This window comes from Daldinia decipiens (assembly GCF_022478715.1).
Source record: "Daldinia decipiens strain CBS 113046 unplaced genomic scaffold F4813scaffold_47, whole genome shotgun sequence".
Classification (NCBI taxonomy): domain Eukaryota; kingdom Fungi; phylum Ascomycota; class Sordariomycetes; order Xylariales; family Hypoxylaceae; genus Daldinia; species Daldinia decipiens.
This window is the reverse complement of record NW_026054590.1, coordinates 90,798-107,055: the sequence shown is the minus strand read 5'-3', so window position 1 is coordinate 107,055 and position 16,258 is coordinate 90,798. Positions and strand designations below refer to the sequence as shown.

General features: G+C 42.8%; 8 protein-coding genes across 8 annotated transcripts; 4 read left to right on the top strand and 4 right to left on the bottom strand.

Annotated features, from left to right (window-relative positions):
* Positions 1 to 791: 791 nt before the first annotated feature.
* Positions 792 to 1,671, bottom strand: F4813DRAFT_393652 (uncharacterized protein; the record flags this gene model as incomplete). Its single annotated transcript, XM_049247449.1, has 2 exons — positions 792 to 1,040; positions 1,096 to 1,671. The coding sequence occupies 2 exons, from the start codon at positions 1,669 to 1,671 to the stop codon at positions 792 to 794; spliced, it is 825 nt and encodes a 274-aa protein (XP_049095433.1).
* A 1,126-nt stretch (positions 1,672 to 2,797) lies between these two features.
* F4813DRAFT_393651 (uncharacterized protein) lies at positions 2,798 to 4,148 on the top strand (the record flags this gene model as incomplete). The annotated part of the gene is made up of 2 exons (XM_049247448.1): positions 2,798 to 3,094; positions 3,393 to 4,148. The coding sequence occupies 2 exons, from the start codon at positions 2,798 to 2,800 to the stop codon at positions 4,146 to 4,148; spliced, it is 1,053 nt and encodes a 350-aa protein (XP_049095432.1).
* A 1,649-nt stretch (positions 4,149 to 5,797) lies between these two features.
* On the bottom strand, positions 5,798 to 7,256 carry F4813DRAFT_399845 (uncharacterized protein; the record flags this gene model as incomplete). The annotated part of the gene is made up of 5 exons (XM_049248206.1): positions 5,798 to 6,235; positions 6,312 to 6,518; positions 6,576 to 6,951; positions 6,991 to 7,113; positions 7,176 to 7,256. 5 exons carry the CDS (start codon positions 7,254 to 7,256, stop codon positions 5,838 to 5,840), a joined length of 1,185 nt encoding a protein of 394 aa, XP_049095431.1. The 3' UTR covers positions 5,798 to 5,837.
* A 689-nt stretch (positions 7,257 to 7,945) lies between these two features.
* F4813DRAFT_374395 (ankyrin) lies at positions 7,946 to 9,053 on the bottom strand. Its single transcript, XM_049244923.1, has 3 exons — positions 8,625 to 9,053; positions 8,382 to 8,522; positions 7,946 to 8,316 (listed from the first exon to the last, which is right to left on the bottom strand). The coding sequence occupies exons 1-3, from the start codon at positions 8,781 to 8,783 to the stop codon at positions 8,170 to 8,172; spliced, it is 447 nt and encodes a 148-aa protein (XP_049095430.1). The 5' UTR covers positions 8,784 to 9,053; the 3' UTR covers positions 7,946 to 8,169.
* On the top strand, positions 9,049 to 10,897 carry F4813DRAFT_374393 (ClpP/crotonase). Its single transcript, XM_049244922.1, has 2 exons — positions 9,049 to 9,592; positions 9,674 to 10,897. The coding sequence occupies exons 1-2, from the start codon at positions 9,210 to 9,212 to the stop codon at positions 10,275 to 10,277; spliced, it is 987 nt and encodes a 328-aa protein (XP_049095429.1). The 5' UTR covers positions 9,049 to 9,209; the 3' UTR covers positions 10,278 to 10,897.
* On the top strand, positions 10,898 to 12,066 carry F4813DRAFT_374390 (uncharacterized protein). The gene is made up of 2 exons (XM_049244921.1): positions 10,898 to 11,006; positions 11,064 to 12,066. The coding sequence occupies exons 1-2, from the start codon at positions 10,970 to 10,972 to the stop codon at positions 11,711 to 11,713; spliced, it is 687 nt and encodes a 228-aa protein (XP_049095428.1). The 5' UTR covers positions 10,898 to 10,969; the 3' UTR covers positions 11,714 to 12,066.
* Positions 12,067 to 12,373: 307 nt separating this feature from the next.
* On the top strand, positions 12,374 to 14,796 carry F4813DRAFT_399841 (FAD binding domain protein; the record flags this gene model as incomplete). Its single annotated transcript, XM_049248205.1, has 4 exons — positions 12,374 to 12,631; positions 12,693 to 13,304; positions 13,377 to 13,672; positions 14,344 to 14,796. The coding sequence occupies 4 exons, from the start codon at positions 12,374 to 12,376 to the stop codon at positions 14,687 to 14,689; spliced, it is 1,512 nt and encodes a 503-aa protein (XP_049095427.1). The 3' UTR covers positions 14,690 to 14,796.
* Positions 14,797 to 15,012: 216 nt separating this feature from the next.
* On the bottom strand, positions 15,013 to 15,840 carry F4813DRAFT_383245 (uncharacterized protein; the record flags this gene model as incomplete). The annotated part of the gene is made up of 2 exons (XM_049245920.1): positions 15,013 to 15,520; positions 15,581 to 15,840. 2 exons carry the CDS (start codon positions 15,838 to 15,840, stop codon positions 15,013 to 15,015), a joined length of 768 nt encoding a protein of 255 aa, XP_049095426.1.
* Positions 15,841 to 16,258: the final 418 nt, after the last annotated feature.

Below are 16,258 nucleotides of genomic sequence, written 5' to 3'. Positions count from 1 at the left end.
TACTTATACTAAGAATATGATCACATGATCAGGATCAAAGTCACCTGATACACCAGCACCAGTTTAATATTATTTGTTAAAACCTATAAAATTATAATTAAAATTTTTTTTATAAAAAACGTAAACGTTAATAATATTAAAACGTTATAATTTTAAAAATAAATTATATTAAATTATATTTTATATTAATGTATTATTTTAAAATTGCCTATTAATATCTTTCCAAAAAAAATAACCAATTAATAATTATAACCTACCAACCTATAAAACCGCCCCGAAGTAACAACCTTAAAGCAATAAATTTTATAACCCTATACTATTAACTTTTCTATTATTTAATATTTTTTATTTTATTTTAAGAATTATACATATAATTTTAATTTTAATTATATTAATAAACTAAATTAAAAAAAAAATCTAGTATTAAACTTTATAAATAACTTCGAATAAAGCTTAAACGTATTTTAAAAAATTAAAATTAAAACTACTATTTTTTTAAATAAAACCTATCTTTTATAATATTTATATTTATATTTAAATCTTAACTTATTTCCCTGTAAAAGAATTAATTATAAATATTATAATATTAAATATAAATTTAAAAGGTAAAACAAACGGAAACGGTTTAAATATAGTATATTTTCGGGTTTAAATTGTAAGATATTAAGAATATATCGTATATATAAACCTAAATAGTTTTATATACCGCATGCCCTTAAGGAGGCCTGGCATTTTATACCTTTAACGTTAAATATACAATAACAACAACAACCATCGATGAAAAATACACCCTAGTAGTCATTCCGATGTATCTCCGCATACTTAAGCGTTAGTCCCGTCTTTCCGGAGCCTCCTGAGCCATATATGACGAATCTCTTCTGGCCGGAATAGGTTTGATTGCAGAACGCGCCTCTCAATACATTCATTTGGGGTTTTCGACCAGTGTAAAACGAGTTGGCTCCTCTAAGGATATAATGTTTATTCGTATATAATGGGAGATGCAGTTTGAGGTCGCTTACAACCTTGACGGCGTCTCTGATCTTAAACTAATTAGCTATATGATCTAAGGCCGACGTTGATATGAGGGGGAAATACTCTAATTGATTCATGATCATCGACCCTACGGATTTCTGACTCGATCAATTGGACTTGGTGGTCGATTTTATATGCACAAGCCTTCGTTTCGGCGGATAAGTTGCCATTTTCATCGGTGTTATTCTTGTGGTAGAGGAGAGTAATCGCTGAGAAGAGCATTCGCAAAGCTTCCGTGCGAAGTTTCCACGCCTGCAATGTTTCATCATACCACTTCTCGCCCCTTAAGTGGCTTTCGTAGTGATTAAACTCTTTGAGGATAGATTCTAGTGGTTCAAGGAGCTCGATGAATTCATCCGTAATCACAGCCGTCTCGGTACAGATGCGACACAGATGGAGTTGGTCGCTCTCCGAAAGGGGCTGCAGACTCAATGAAGGATTCCGTCGCTCCCTAGTTACTAGTTTATCTAATGTTGATGTGATATCAACAAGGTCTTTAACCTGCTTGAGTAAACCCGTCATTTCCGACTCAGAATTTGAGCCACTCAATCGCTCAAGTAAGCCTTGAATACTTTTTAGCCTGGACAATAAACTTGCTGTACCCAGGCTATTGACGTTATTCAAAAAACTCTCAATCATGTTGGATCGGGTTATTATGTGGGACTGCGAAAGCTCGTGAGTGACGAGGGACGCTACCAAGTATGGTTTGATGTGCTGAAATTCAGACTAACAGGATAATCAATTCGACAGTCTAAGGCGACGGGTACCTTAGGTGAGTAACTGATTATCTTAGGAGGTATCTAGGTAGAAAGTGTAAGTCTATTAATTTAATAGAAGTGCTCTTACCGCACTCAATCTGTGGTGGTGACACGGGAAGCTGTAGGCTACCGCCTCGCCCACTGTACATACTCGATACCTTACATTAAATATAACAAAATCTGCCGTTATCCATACTATAGATAGGCATGATACAGTCGGCGAGGAATATCGAGAAAAATGATTCGTAAATTGAAGCTTGATACGCGTGAATGCAAACCAGTGATTCAGCTCCAGTCACAAATCGCCTACAACCCCCCCTTTTGTAACCACATTTAACATTCACTCGCTATTTTGAGTTTTATCTCTTCAAATATTCATATGAGAATTCTGTGATTGGGTGCTGGGCTCTAGGGCGCCTTACCGCCCTATAAACATGCCACCCTGGGTATATTTCCTAGTCCACAGCCAGTGTTAAATGTTAAATATTGTCAAGCATCTTTCATATTTTCCCTGCATATCAAATTCCAATTTTATTGATGCCAACCCCGAAGCCTGTTCTTCAGCTACACGAAGTTTGTGAGCAACAATGGCAGTGTCGCGCTCTGAAACTCGATTAGGGGGGTTCGTTGACTTCTCGGATGTACTGGAGGCAAACTTGAAAGTCGGCCTTCGTACTGGTATTCTGTTTCTGCTGATAACAGTCGGGTTGTGCGTATACCTTAGACGCAAAGAGAAATCAAAGGTATGCTTTAGCCCTACAACAGCCGCCTGGCCACTGCAAGGCGTGCTGCAGACTTAGAATAACCATCTGGCAAGTGTCCAACCGTGCAACAACAATCTTTCAGGCGATAAAGCCATATCCCATATTCGTTGTCCTATACGATTGGTGTTTATGCACGGATCTAGTATTTGGACCTACGAGGCTCTAAGGCAATTAGAGGCGTTCAAAGAAGAACATTCGATACTACAACAATCAGGAAAAGGTTTGACGAATGAACTCCAAGAAATGCTTACCTTGTTGGATATTAGGGAGAAGAGGCACACCCCTATGACGAGATTAGAAAGTCTCATCGAGAGCTGTGTTAGAAAAGACTGCTCCGAAATAAGGGACAAGATATATGGGCTACTCGGGCTTGCTAATGATATCCGTACTCCAAGTACCACCGACCAGCCACTTGATCAAGTCAAACGACATTCCGAGTCATGGCATCTTAAAGATGGGGGTTTACTACAACTCCTGAAAAATACAAGGCCACCTGAAGTCGACTACGATCGCTCGTTATACGATATTTGGACTGATGTGGTTAGGTATATATACTTCCAAGCCCGGGGAAATAATGAGCTACTTGGCATTAAATTCAACAATGTCCCTATTGATAAGATTGAGAATGGCGTATCTCCTATGTAGACCGAGAGATACATCACTGTGGTAAAAGTCTCAGGCATAGTTCAAGAAGCACTCGGCCAACAGGTCGAGAAGGAAATTGGGGATCTGGATAGACCTCAAGCAAGTTCCCCTTACTTAGTTGCCAATCTCCATTTAATTTCCTTACAGACCGAGAATTATTAAGGCTAACTCAGAGTCATTCACCTATGTATAGGGCTATCCGGTAATTAGAGCGATAGGATTCTTGAGCAGTAGAGTCTTACGACTGGGTCCAGAGCTCGAGTCGCTCATCGAATCACCCCAAATCGAACGAGAATGGCAGGACTGCTATGGCGACTATTATCATGAGCCTGACCTGCAGTATATTAGAAAAGCTGGCGAGAATTACACGGCTAGAACTATAGAATATGACAATGACCAGTTGATGAGGATTCATGAGATCAAGCATCCTGATGTTATAGCGTGGCCTATCGCAGATAGCAAACCTCGAACCGATAATCGTCGGTACCTTTCCGAGTACGCTAAAGTTTGGGAAGGGAGTCAGGTATGCCGAGAAAGAGGCTCTGATATCGGACTCGGGCCCAGAATCTGCCTCGGCACCAACCGCCTCATTGCACTAGTTCCATCGGTGACAAAGCCCGGTGATGTTACCATACAGTTTTGGGGCTGCGACGCTGCTATTATCACGCGGCCCATGGCGACAGACATGACGAAGACGACTATGGAAGAAACATCCGGATCAGGGCCTCCCTATATGATAATAGGCAGGGTAGATGTGGCACAAGAGATTGATCAGAGGAGTGGTGCACAAGTCTATAAAGCTCATACCGAGCAAGAGGTATTGAACCACGAAGAAGCTTGTCATGGGAGGAGCTGTTGGAACTTTGCAAACGTTTATGTTGATTTGGATTTTCAGAGCCTGCAAATGATCACTGCGTCCATCTCCACATTGCGCCATACAGGGGCTTAAACATATGTTTAAATAGTTTATCGAATTCCCTCGGGGAATAGTTTTCCTAAATCTAATATATGATTCCTACTACGAGGTCGTCTTTCAGTTTACAGTAATAGTCCGATCATCCGACCTCAATTAATATTTCTTCTTGGTGAAATGAGTGGTCAAGGCACTACTGTCAGGTACAGTACGTAGTATCCTAGCAAGAACGTGTATATAAGCCAGGCTTCCCCTCGTTATCCTCATCGGACGCAATGACACCAAGCTTGACGCCGGGAGCGATTTCGTAAGGCCCTCGTGTTGCCAATACCTGAGGACGCGAGTTCCATAGAATGCCGCAGCCATGTTAGAAGGATCGTTCTAGATCCGCAGACGGCTACACTAGGAGACAAAGAAGAGAATGTGGTAAACGTGGTCAAGAAAGAAGGCCTGTGTCTCCATACTAATTAACAACATTGGTAGCGTGCCCATTACTTATCCATCGTGCCGTGAATTGATGAAATACTCATCGGAGGATATTGATGAAACAATAGACCTTAAAACACGATTTATGGTTCACCTCACTATTCACTACACGGATGCTGCCGATGCTGGCTCAACTGCATATCGATCCCGGCAGCCGGCTTGACTGGTGCGGGGGGTCGCTAATTCTCAATGTTAGTTCCCGCGCAAGGATTAGTATTTCGTACCAGGTCTTGTATGTGTCAAATGTTTCAATGCTGCTTTTAGCATCGGACTTTTACGAGAGTTAGAGAGTGACCCAAAAAAGAGCCGTGCGGACGTACTAGCTGTCGTGGCGGGGGATATGAAAGCTAAAGCAATACTGCGGGCTTGTGTTGACGTATTTATGGGGGTTGGGTTGCTGAACTGCTACGCCCAATAGATAAGCTGAGCCATACTTACCAAGGTAACTTGACGGAGTGAACCAAACTCATATATTCTAATTGCAATTCATAGTAAAGAATCTTTGCTCATATATCGTCTGAACTTCAATTGACATCTTATTGGTTAATCCTGTCCCTGGTGTTAACATCATAGGAATTACCCTTCCTATTACCATACCCATTCCTTTTCCTATGACCATAGCTGAAATATCTGTAATTAATTTGGAGGGGCATCCGTGTCAAGCCACTCGAGAGATTAATATAATTGATCACCGATGTGTCGCATAAGTACCTAATCTTGTCGCAAATAGTCGTGAAGAAAAGTCGAAGGATTTGAGGCTTTCGGAACTGATATTAGTCACTACCCCCTACTACTTATCGATTAGGTACACAACATCAACATCCTTATGGATTGGGTTACGTGCATTAGGTACTTTAGAGGCAGCTATTAAAAGAAGTTCTTAAAGTAACTGGTGCAACAATTTGACTTGATAATATACGAGGCCTAGATAAGTCAAAGGTATTGCCCATCTTGGCTGGGCTAGGTAAACTTGGGGTTACCACTACAATGCCCTTGTTGCCAAGATTAGAAGTGTAGGAATTTTGGCCTAGGACTTCGTACATTTGGTATATTACTTTATATGTTGTAATATAAAACGATAAAAGTACTACCTGCAAGTGATGCCCATAGGCAGGTACTTAATAATACGCCTAACAACCACATATTTTAGCAAACGTATTGAAAGAGGTAATTACCTAACCTTCCATGACAGGTACCTACCTACTCCATATCCCCCACATCACCTTGATACCTTGACACTTACTCCCACGTGACACGGTAGCCTACATGATGCTGAATCTGGTTTGGATGTAGCACGACCGTTTCTTGGCCTGATAACTCTCTGCTGCAGGAAACGGCTACGTTATGTTGCTCATCTTTTGGTGTGAGCCATGGCAACTGGCTGTCAGAAGACAATACCCTGTTGTCAACTGGCCTCATAAAGCTATTGCCAGGGTAGCTGATCGCGGGCTCAACCCTAGAAGTAGTTTGAACAGAGACAGTAGAAAAGCAGTACGAAGCTTCTGTATTTTCCCTTTTTGTCTTCATACGCTCTCTTAGTCGGTGGTAGTACGTTTCTGTCGGCGTCCAGACAGGCTTCTTGGGAGTGGATCCAGTAAAAAGCTGAGGAAAAGCGGATAAACAAGCTACTATTATGGCTGCATGTTGAAGAATTATTCATGTTAATCAAACCTGTGTGGCTGAGAGAAAAGTAAATGATGTTTGGAACCGTACCTAGAGACCCCTGGATCGCACTCCACATCCAAAGAGTCGTAGATTCAAGCATACGGTGGCCTCCATCTAGTGGCGAGTTGGAAGCAACAGCCCGTATGATAGCAATAGTAATAGTGACTGCTGACAAGGAGAAAAGAGCTATAAATGCCAACTTCTTTTTCCTAGGTATTCGAACGTTCCAGAGCATGGTGAAGGGTATAAGTATAACTAAGATATTGATGCGTTAGCCTACATCTTGGGATACTCACTAATACCAGTCCTTACTCAGAAAGTCGGAGAACACATCCAGAGCCATATTTGCCTTCACTACGTTCAGTTGGTAGGCACTGCCATCCTTTGAGGAACACCACCCGGCAGCAAATTCCAGGTCGCCAAAGCATGTGAACTTGGTATCACCAAGCGAGATTATATAGACCAATAAAGAGAAAATAAAGAACGGCCACCAAATGTACTTTTGTCCCTGTACATTATGGCCGAGTCGTCTGAAGAAAAATAAAAGGGAGAGCTTGACAAGGACTAAAGTAGTGTAGAATAATACGTCGGCAATGTGCTGCACATCTAGGAAGTGCCTCATAGCTATAAGAAGTTGAGGTCCAGGGGGCGCGATGCCGTTGGATACATCCAATACATAATACATGAACTTAGCTGACCACTGTCACAAGCCTGCATTGGTCAGAACCAATATTTCTCCTAGTATGACAAAGGCATCGTTCCAGTAGAGGCGACGTGGTCCTCTAAAACGGGAAATGAGGCGGAGGAAGACAGATATCAACGACAAACCAGCCCCAGTCCATAAAATACTCTATATGTGGCATGAGCACTTGACATCTTAGAACAAGAAGACCGGAACTTGATAAAACTTACTAGGAAGGCATTATAACTACAACCAGGAGTCGGGACCGGGACCGTCAAAGTCGGATCTTGTCTGCGTGTTGGAATAATCATTGTGCTAAGAAGGGTAGGTAAATAGGTGACTCGGGGTTTAAAAACGAGAGTGTATGTCAGGTAGCGGATAGTTCATCGCTAAGAGAGATGCGGATCATAATAACTAGTAGACGTCCTGCGTATTAGATCCATATCTAGGCCAAAGTGCTTCCGGTCTATTAATGGATCTTTACTAAATATAGGTTCGTTCTTGCATGACTGAGGTTACCTAAGGCATCTACCCACATTGAGTAACCCAACAGGACTAAACCCCATATCCGATGTATGTATTAGATGTGGACGTATGTATTATCCGGGTACCTAGGTATATAACAACGCCGAGTTACACGAAGCGGACCTATGGCGCGTGGAGTGTCTAGAGTACCTCGAGGGAAACAGAGATAGGGTATTGCCTGGCATACGAAATCCTATAGCATCCTGTAGCCCTACTTGCCACAGGATTACTAGTTGGTGTTGGCCAAAGATGCGGGTTTGATTATAGATTTAACGTATCATAACGTGTAATAAATTAATTGTGCGTATCGGGGAAACCGTCGGGTATAGCCACACGCGATATGGACTTTGTGAACTTCCTCTTTTTTCAAACTATACACTGGCTCCGCTCTGGTACTTGACTCGTCCTACACGCCATAGATGCGTATAGGGTAATTAAGTGTATAATTTTCACTAGATGTTCTACATGTCCGCTGTACAGATGTAAATATATTTATTATTATCGTCGTCGTCGTAGAGACCACTGAGAGATAAATAGCCATAGTTGGGGCGCCGCTATCTTTGATTTACCCTATATGTACTGGGCTTTTTCTCGAATTGTAACCTATTCGTCTCGTAACTTATCACTATATAGGTAGTAACTGACGAATATACCGAGATCTGTCTTAAAACTAGAAGCTCATGGGGGATGTGATACAGTCTATCCTGATGCGGGCTTTCCAGCTTTCCCCCTCCCCGGAGCCGATGTAAACTTGTCTCCCCACTGACCCTCCTGTTGAAACATGGCTAGACAGGCAAGTGCAGACGGCGAACCATGCTCTGGGTCAGCACCGCCTTCCAATAGCGCCTACATCGTCACGAAGTTAGATCATGTAAGCTTCCAAGGGTAATTACTAGACATGGAGGTCGAACCTCGATCACATTATCCTCCTTCTTAAAAACGGCGCCGGCTAAGGGGCTTTGACCCCTATCATTAATACGATTCGGATCAGCTCCATGTTGAATAAGAAGTTTGACGAGGTCGGCGTGTCCATGATAAGCCGCCAGCATAAGCTAGAAATAAGCAATTTATCATTAGCATTAGCATTATGTGTAAAAATTGAATTGATTGGAAGTCATCTCATTAAGAAACGTTGCTAATCAATAATTTCATACAAGTGAATCCCCCTTTTCGTTAGTCAAATTAGGAGGGAGACCGGCTGGTAAGGCCTGTTGAAATATCTCAATCTCTCCGGCGCGTGCGGCGTTGTACATGCGCCCTGCGAACTCGATAGCCTCCGGGGGAAGGGACGCCGGCGCTGAATCACTGGCCATTTTTAAAGCCGGATAAATATTGAACTGAAGGTACGGGAAGGTAATAGCTTCCTAAGTGGGCACTTCCTTAGGTTAAGCGTTTGAATACGCCCCCGGGTCGGCATGGAGTGGAGATACTCTCGATGACATAGTTGGTTCCTTGATTGGACAGGGCTCCGAAACTTCCGAGTCTATTCGGCAAATGACGTTTTTAAAGGTAGTCCGTAGTTGCAGGTAACCTCGATTGATACAAAACACTGATAAATTAATATATCTTTAACTATATCACCCGTTGATAGCCTCGATAATCCTGTTATCGAGCCGAGATAGCGTCGACTCTGACGTCGAAAGCACTCCTTTGGTACATGCATCCATCTTTTTATCAGCGCCTCATCTACGCTGATATACCTACCTACCTAGGTACCGATATACCACTTGTATATCGCAATGCCACCACGATTAAATACTCGATTGGCACCTTCAGCCATCCGTCTCCTCCGTCTTTACTCGACAGACGCCGGTCCTCTTGTTCGAGTTACCAACCTCAAAGCCCCGAATTCCGGTCATATCCGCATTCTCGAGCTCAATAGACCATCCGCGCGCAATGCTATATCAAAAGCCCTCTTAGCTGCCTTACGAGCCGAAGTCCAAGATGTTCAATCGCAATATACCGTAGAGGGCCAAGAAGTGCCGCCTCCCCCACGATTTGGAGGAGCTGCTGGTATGGATCAGAAAGGGCCTACCAGAGCTCTGATCCTGGCCAGCGCCGTTGATGCGAGCTTCTGCGCAGGCGCCGATCTTAAAGAGCGGCGCGGCTTCACGCAAGTGGAGTCAGTATATAGTTATTTTCAGAGATTTAACATCTTAACTTTTAACATCTTAACTAATACCTGAGGCTTGACTTGCTCTAGGACCGCACAATTCTTAGTAGATCTCCGTGGCACATTTTCGTCCCTTTCATCTCTCCCGATTCCTACAATTTCGGCCGTCTCTTCCCTTGCGCTAGGCGGTGGTCTTGAGCTCGCCCTTTGCACTCACTTCCGAGTATTAGCCTCAACTGCGACGGTGGGCCTTCCCGAGACGCGACTGGGCATAATTCCCGGCGCCGGCGGCACGTATCGATTGCCAGCATTGATTGGACTCTCTCGCGCTAGGGATATCATTCTGACTGGACGGCGTGTTTCTGCCCCCGAGGCGTACTTTTTAGGAATTGCCGATCGGTTAGTCGAGGTGCTGCCCGAAGACGAGCGGGATGGTGTTGCGCAGACGAATAACGGAGCAGAAGACGGACTACCAACTAGAGCACGAAACGCGGTTCTTTCGGAGGCGGTGAGGTTAGCAGGTGAAATCTGCGAGGGAGGTCCGATTGCGGTTAGATCTGCACTTCAGGCAGTGAGCTGGGCCAGGGAGGAAATAGAGAACGCTATGTACGAGCGTGTGGTGAAAACCGAGGACCGAGACGAGGCTTTGGAGGCTTTCAAGGAGAAGAGGAAACCTATATTTAAAGGGCGGTAAATCAATGGAATTAATGGTAGGTTTTATATTTTATGCCCACCTAAGGTGATATGCCCTGGGAATGAGTAGCGTGCTAGATGTTTGGTTACGTGTATGACAGACAAGAGAACTATGAGATGAAGAACCTGGATTGAGCTATTATTGTGAGGCCTTAATATGGCCTTAATGGCAACTGTACAAGTTGATATCGAATGGGTTTCGATACTCTGGGATGGGAGCCTTAATACAATATCTACGACAATTTTAGCTACTAAAATGCTGCAAACATCTTGCCTTATTTGAGGCAAGTATAATATGGGATAGTTTAGGAGGTAGGTATGGACCTATCAGGGTAGGCTTCGTATTATTGACAAATCTTCAGCCTTGTCCCCAAGTAGTGTACAACTACTAGACTACAGATGAAGACAGAACATACTGTATCACTACGATGATATTGTGTTCTAATACCGAACCGCTCTAGGCGCATAAGTGGCGCATGCCAGCGTCCTATCCCTTTAGATTGCTGTACCTAGTCCTGGCATGAGAATCTGGCACTAAAGGGATAATGAATCATCGACATGACGAAACAAAGCAGTTATAATGACAGCAATTGCGATTTAATCATGCGACATATTTCTTCCCCCCAATTTAGGTCCTCAATTTCTATGTCTTTCATCATCCAGATTATATGTTCCAGTCCTTGACCTAACATCATGGCCAAAAACGACAAGCCAGAAGAGGGAGATAAAGGTAAGCAAAAATTGGTACTTATTGTAGCTCAACAGCTAATTATGATATTCATGGTAGTCTCTTGGAACTGGGGTGGTGGTGCTCCTGAGGGTACGGTGGCAGAAACGAAGGAGCAAGGGTCAATTGAGATCAAGACGCAACGCGGGAACATTGTCAAAAGAAAAGCCGACGCGAGCAACCCTGCAGTCCGAGTTAAACGGTCGGGCAATGATGTCGTCAAAAGAGCCTCGGAATTGACAATCGAAGAAAAGAAAAAAGGCGGCCATGACAGTACCAAACGCAAGGCCAACGGTCAAGATCCTGAAGAATATGATGACGAGCAAGGAGAGGATGAAGAAAGCGATATTATCTCGGACGAGGTTGACGAAGAACTTCAGACGAAGGATAAACAAGGCAAAGAGGTGAATAAGGGCGGGAAAAAGACCAAGAAACAAAAAAGGGGGCAGCAAGACGTATCTGAAGAAGACGGAGATGAAAACAATAAAGGGAACACTAATGGGAACGAAGATGAAGATGATGACGTAGAAGAAGATGAAGATGCAGATTACGACGAAGTTGAAAGTATTGAAGACGATGATGATGATGTAGAATATGGAAAGGAGAACTACAAAGATCTGGATGGTAATACTGGCGGCGTTGAAGAAAAGTCTGCATCAACACCTAAGGTCGATGGCAATGTGAAAAAGGACACGACTCGGCAACATTAAGTCCATTTTACATAGAATTTGATAGTAATATCTTGCAGACCAGACTCATCGACGGTGCTAAGCTAGCTAGGCTCATGACACTGGGTAAGGAGGTAGCGACGGTTCTCACGGTTGGTTCTGTAACCTTTAAGTTAACAATCCAAAAAAATAAAGAGGAGTTAGAAAGGAAACATTAGATATATAACCTAGGTAGCTGTTAACGTATTAAGTGGGCTACGAACGAAGTCAGTATTCGGGTTATGCGGTTAACAAGTGGGGTATTAAGGACTATAATATACATGACCTTCGCATATAAGTTTACTCCTGTACACGTGTAGCTTACGGCGCAGTATTCTTATCATGCCTCCATAGACAAATGATATATGTTAGGTATCTGTTTTGCTGGCCAATCTGATAGTAGTACCGCACGGAATCATCTTAGATTCCTGCCAAGTGTCTTGGTTTGTATGAATAGCCAATGTTACAACACGCATCTTGGGCTTGGTTTACCATGGAAAATTATAAGTAAGCGCTAATAAATTTGTATATGGCTGTATAAGCACTCGAGTCGCCCTACCTTTATGACACGCCACCTCACATACAAGATTTATTTCCTTAATACATCTTTGTCATGACATACATTTGATATATTTCCCTTGGACATAGATTGCGGAGCCCAAAATGGAGTTAATTCCCGCGGTGGCTGCATGGGCTCTGTCCTCTACGTGCCAGAGCATGGTGGCAAGGGATTGGCTTGGAGGAATTTGTCCGCGACGGATAGATGCAGAAGAACTTAGCTTGAGGCTTTCTTCAAGTGCTCGGGTCTATCTTCCGGGTTCCGATGGCTTTACTAGAGCAACAACACGCTGGTCTGTTCTAGATGTCCCTGGAGTCAAAGTTGCCGCTGTTCCAGGAACTGAAAATGATGTCGCGGAGATTGTGAGCTTCTTCTCTGCAAAGAAGAACAACCTACATTTGAGAAGTACTTACCGACGACTAGGTGAGATACGCAAATAAGCAGAATGTGCCCTATATTGCAGTTAGTGGTGGCCATGGCGCTATAACAACTGTAGGGAAGATGCAGGAAGGCATTGAGATTTGGATGAACCAATTAAGTAACGTTGAGATTTCAGATGATGGCTTAACTGCTAAGATTGGCGGAGGAGCTTTATCAAAGTCCGTTACGGATACACTATGGTCGGCAGGAAAGCAGACAGTTACTGGTGGTTGCGAATGCACCAGCATTCTCGGACCGGGACTTGGAGGTGGTCATGGTTTTCTCCAAGCACGCTATGGGCTTATTGGGGACCAATTTGTTTCTATGAATGTGGTACTGGCCGATGGGACTATTCAAATAATCGACAAGAACTCCGATCTCTGGTGGGCAATGAACGGCGCTGGCCACAACTTCGGCATCGTGACCTCTATCACGTCAAAGATTCACGATATCCAGCATCCCAATTGGGCATATGAAAGTTTCATATTCACAGGAGATAAAGTCGAGGGCCTTTATGATAAAATCAACACTCACCTACTTAAGAATGGTACCCAACCAGTGGATGTCATGAACTATTCATTTTTTTTCAACAATCCTGATGTTGATCCAACTAAGGTTCGTATCTCCCCCAAGACAAATCTCGAGTTAATCATCGGGTATACAGCCGTATCCTAACGTTTCACCTAGCCGCTCATCATAATTTTCATATTTCAAGAAGGAGCAACGGCTGTCGACGCAACATACACCGCTTCATTCCATGATCTGGGGCCGATATCCACGGAAGCCGCTGAAGGAAGCTACTTGGATTTGCCGGTTTGGACGGGAAATGGAAACGAATCACCACCATGTCAAAAGGCCGGGCTGAAAAACATTCGCTTTCCCATCGATATTGAGTCATATCATATCCCCTCCCAACGGAAAGCGTACGACTTATTCGCATCCGCAACCCAGGAAATTCCTGCTTTTAACAACTCCCTCTTTCTGTTCGAAGGATAAGTCAAACCACCCTTATTGGGGCCACCCTAGTGGGGGCCACCCATTTCCCATACAAAATCAACAACTTCGCATGTTTATAATTAATTTAAAGAAATAGATAAAAATATACGGTTTTTGATTTTAAATAGGGTATTATATTTTTATTATATATAAAAATTGAAAAAAAATGGCAGGGCTAATATCTGTGGTGAAATGAATATAAGAGTATACATTAACAGTTATATATACAAATTTATATGTAAAGCTGTTAAGGGATATTATTGCTTATAACTTTACCAATTAATATGATATAAATGTAAAATTTATATTGTTAAATAAGGGATATTTTAATATAACTTTTAAATTTAGGGCGAGTTATATAACTTATTTATCTGAGAAGTTATAAGCGTTTATAAGGTTTTATGGTAATTTGATGAAATTTCCATATAAAATTAAAATTTTTAAAATTTTTAAAATAACATTAAAAATACACTTTACTGTTTTATTATTAAAATATTAGATTTTAAATATAATAAAATGTACATAAGCTATTATAATGATCGAAAAGTAAAACATAAGAGATTTTATATTTTTATCTATTTTCTTTAAATTAATTATAAACATGCGAAGTTGTTGATTTTGTATGGGAAATGGGTGGCCCCCACTAGGGTGGCCCCAGTAAGGGTGGTTTGACTTACTCTGTACAGGGAGTTCAAAGTATTCCCAGCGAATCGACAGCCTACCCCTTCCGAGGCGATAATCTTCTCCTTGCACCTTTCATCACGTATGCACCGGGTGAGCCGGACCTCGATAAGAAGGCTGCCGAGTTAGGCCATGCTCTTCGTAATATTATCCACGAGGGTACCGGTAGGAGTGAGATGCATACATACGTCAATTACGCATATGGAGATGAAGCAAAGGAGAATTGGTACGGGCACGAAAAATGGCGCCAGGAAAAGCTCTTAACTCTGAAGAATAAGTATGACCCAAGGAGGAAATTCAGTTTTTATGCACCTATTGCGTAAGATGTATCTAGAGGACCGTACACCTGTAGGTCTCATTAACCTTACTTGCCATTTACATATCCTATTGTATCATGTTGAGGATGGAGGACCAAACGACTTCACTTTGCTTTTAGCTCATGTCTGCGATAGTCATGGTCTTAGCTGCCTGTTAACGGCTTAACTCTGAAAGTGTAAATGAAATTGGTGATATTAGTTCATGGAGTATGACGCTAAACTATGAGGACTATGAGCCTAACGTCCCGAAAAATGTCCTCATTAATATGAACTTCTGCTCCAGTCATATACCCTGGGTATCTATCGTAGACAATTTCCGTATGCCTATATCAGTCCACCGTGGCCGCTGCTTTAATGTTTCGGGTCATGATACCTGTGAAGACAAAGAGTAATGTTACGATTATCTCCTCTATAACTTCTAGGCTAACTCTTAGACCAAGGCTACCCGTTGCCGGGTTTATCTCCTGGTTCTGAGTAAAGAAATAAACAACTCTCTCTAGTACTCGAATGCCCAGAAAGGGTATAGCAATCGTGACAGCTAGAAGTAGTTTCTTCCCTGCCTCACTCCCTGCTAGCTTTCTTGACTCGCGGGTCAGGGAATCTCGAAATGTAGTGAGGGTAACTACTGCAAGTGAAAGCCAGCCCAAGAGTAATAGAATCATGCCTCCTTTCATTAGAGCAAGGCTTCGCTTGATCTGATCTGGTGGCAGCGTGTCGTCGTTGACGTTTGCGGCACCAGAAGCCACAAGAGCAATTGCAGTCGTAACAAGAATATGGAAGAAAATGAGGTATGGGGCGTCAAAAGGTCGTCGTGATTTCGGAAGGGTATAAGCGCGCCTGTAATATAGTGAGTTTTAAAGGGACGGTTAGATGTACTTGAGGTCATATGGAACTTACGACTCATGAAGAATGCCACAAGCAGCAGCAAGGAGGGGAGACAGTCCAATACTAGCAACCAGTGCAGCGCTTGGATTGTGAGTATCGTGTATCTCAGTAGCACTCGCGACGATTCTGAGAGCACAGAAGATGAAGAGAAAGGACCAGCCGATGATCGCTCCATGCTTCAAGCCATGTTTTATGGCTATATAGATTAAGGACGGAGATGTTGTAAGATATATGACTAGTAGGGCAACAGGCAGGGCTGTTGAAGAGGCCATGGTATGAAAACTAGACAGATACGTGTTGACTACTCTGATTGAGAAATATGTAGCAAGTGTACGCAAAACATATCTAAGTAAGAGAGTTTAGTTACCTTAAAAGATACGGGTCGGAGACTTCATTATATATATTTACTTCTGCTCGTCACCTAAGCGATGTTCGAGGGGACATCTAGGTTACATAGTTTGACTCCATAGTCTAGCTTGAGTAAGCACCATTGCCCTCTAATCATATCTTAATTGGGTGATGCTGCAATTGGTATCCATTAGGTTGCTACTTTTTATAACTATAACTCTGACCGTTAAGTTGAAATGCGCGTCATGAAGTAGGTTATCGCTCAGTTCGGTTGGTCATCCAGGGACAGCAATCTTGAAGCTAGCTCAGCTTGCTGGGGCGCAGCTCTAACAAACTGGTATA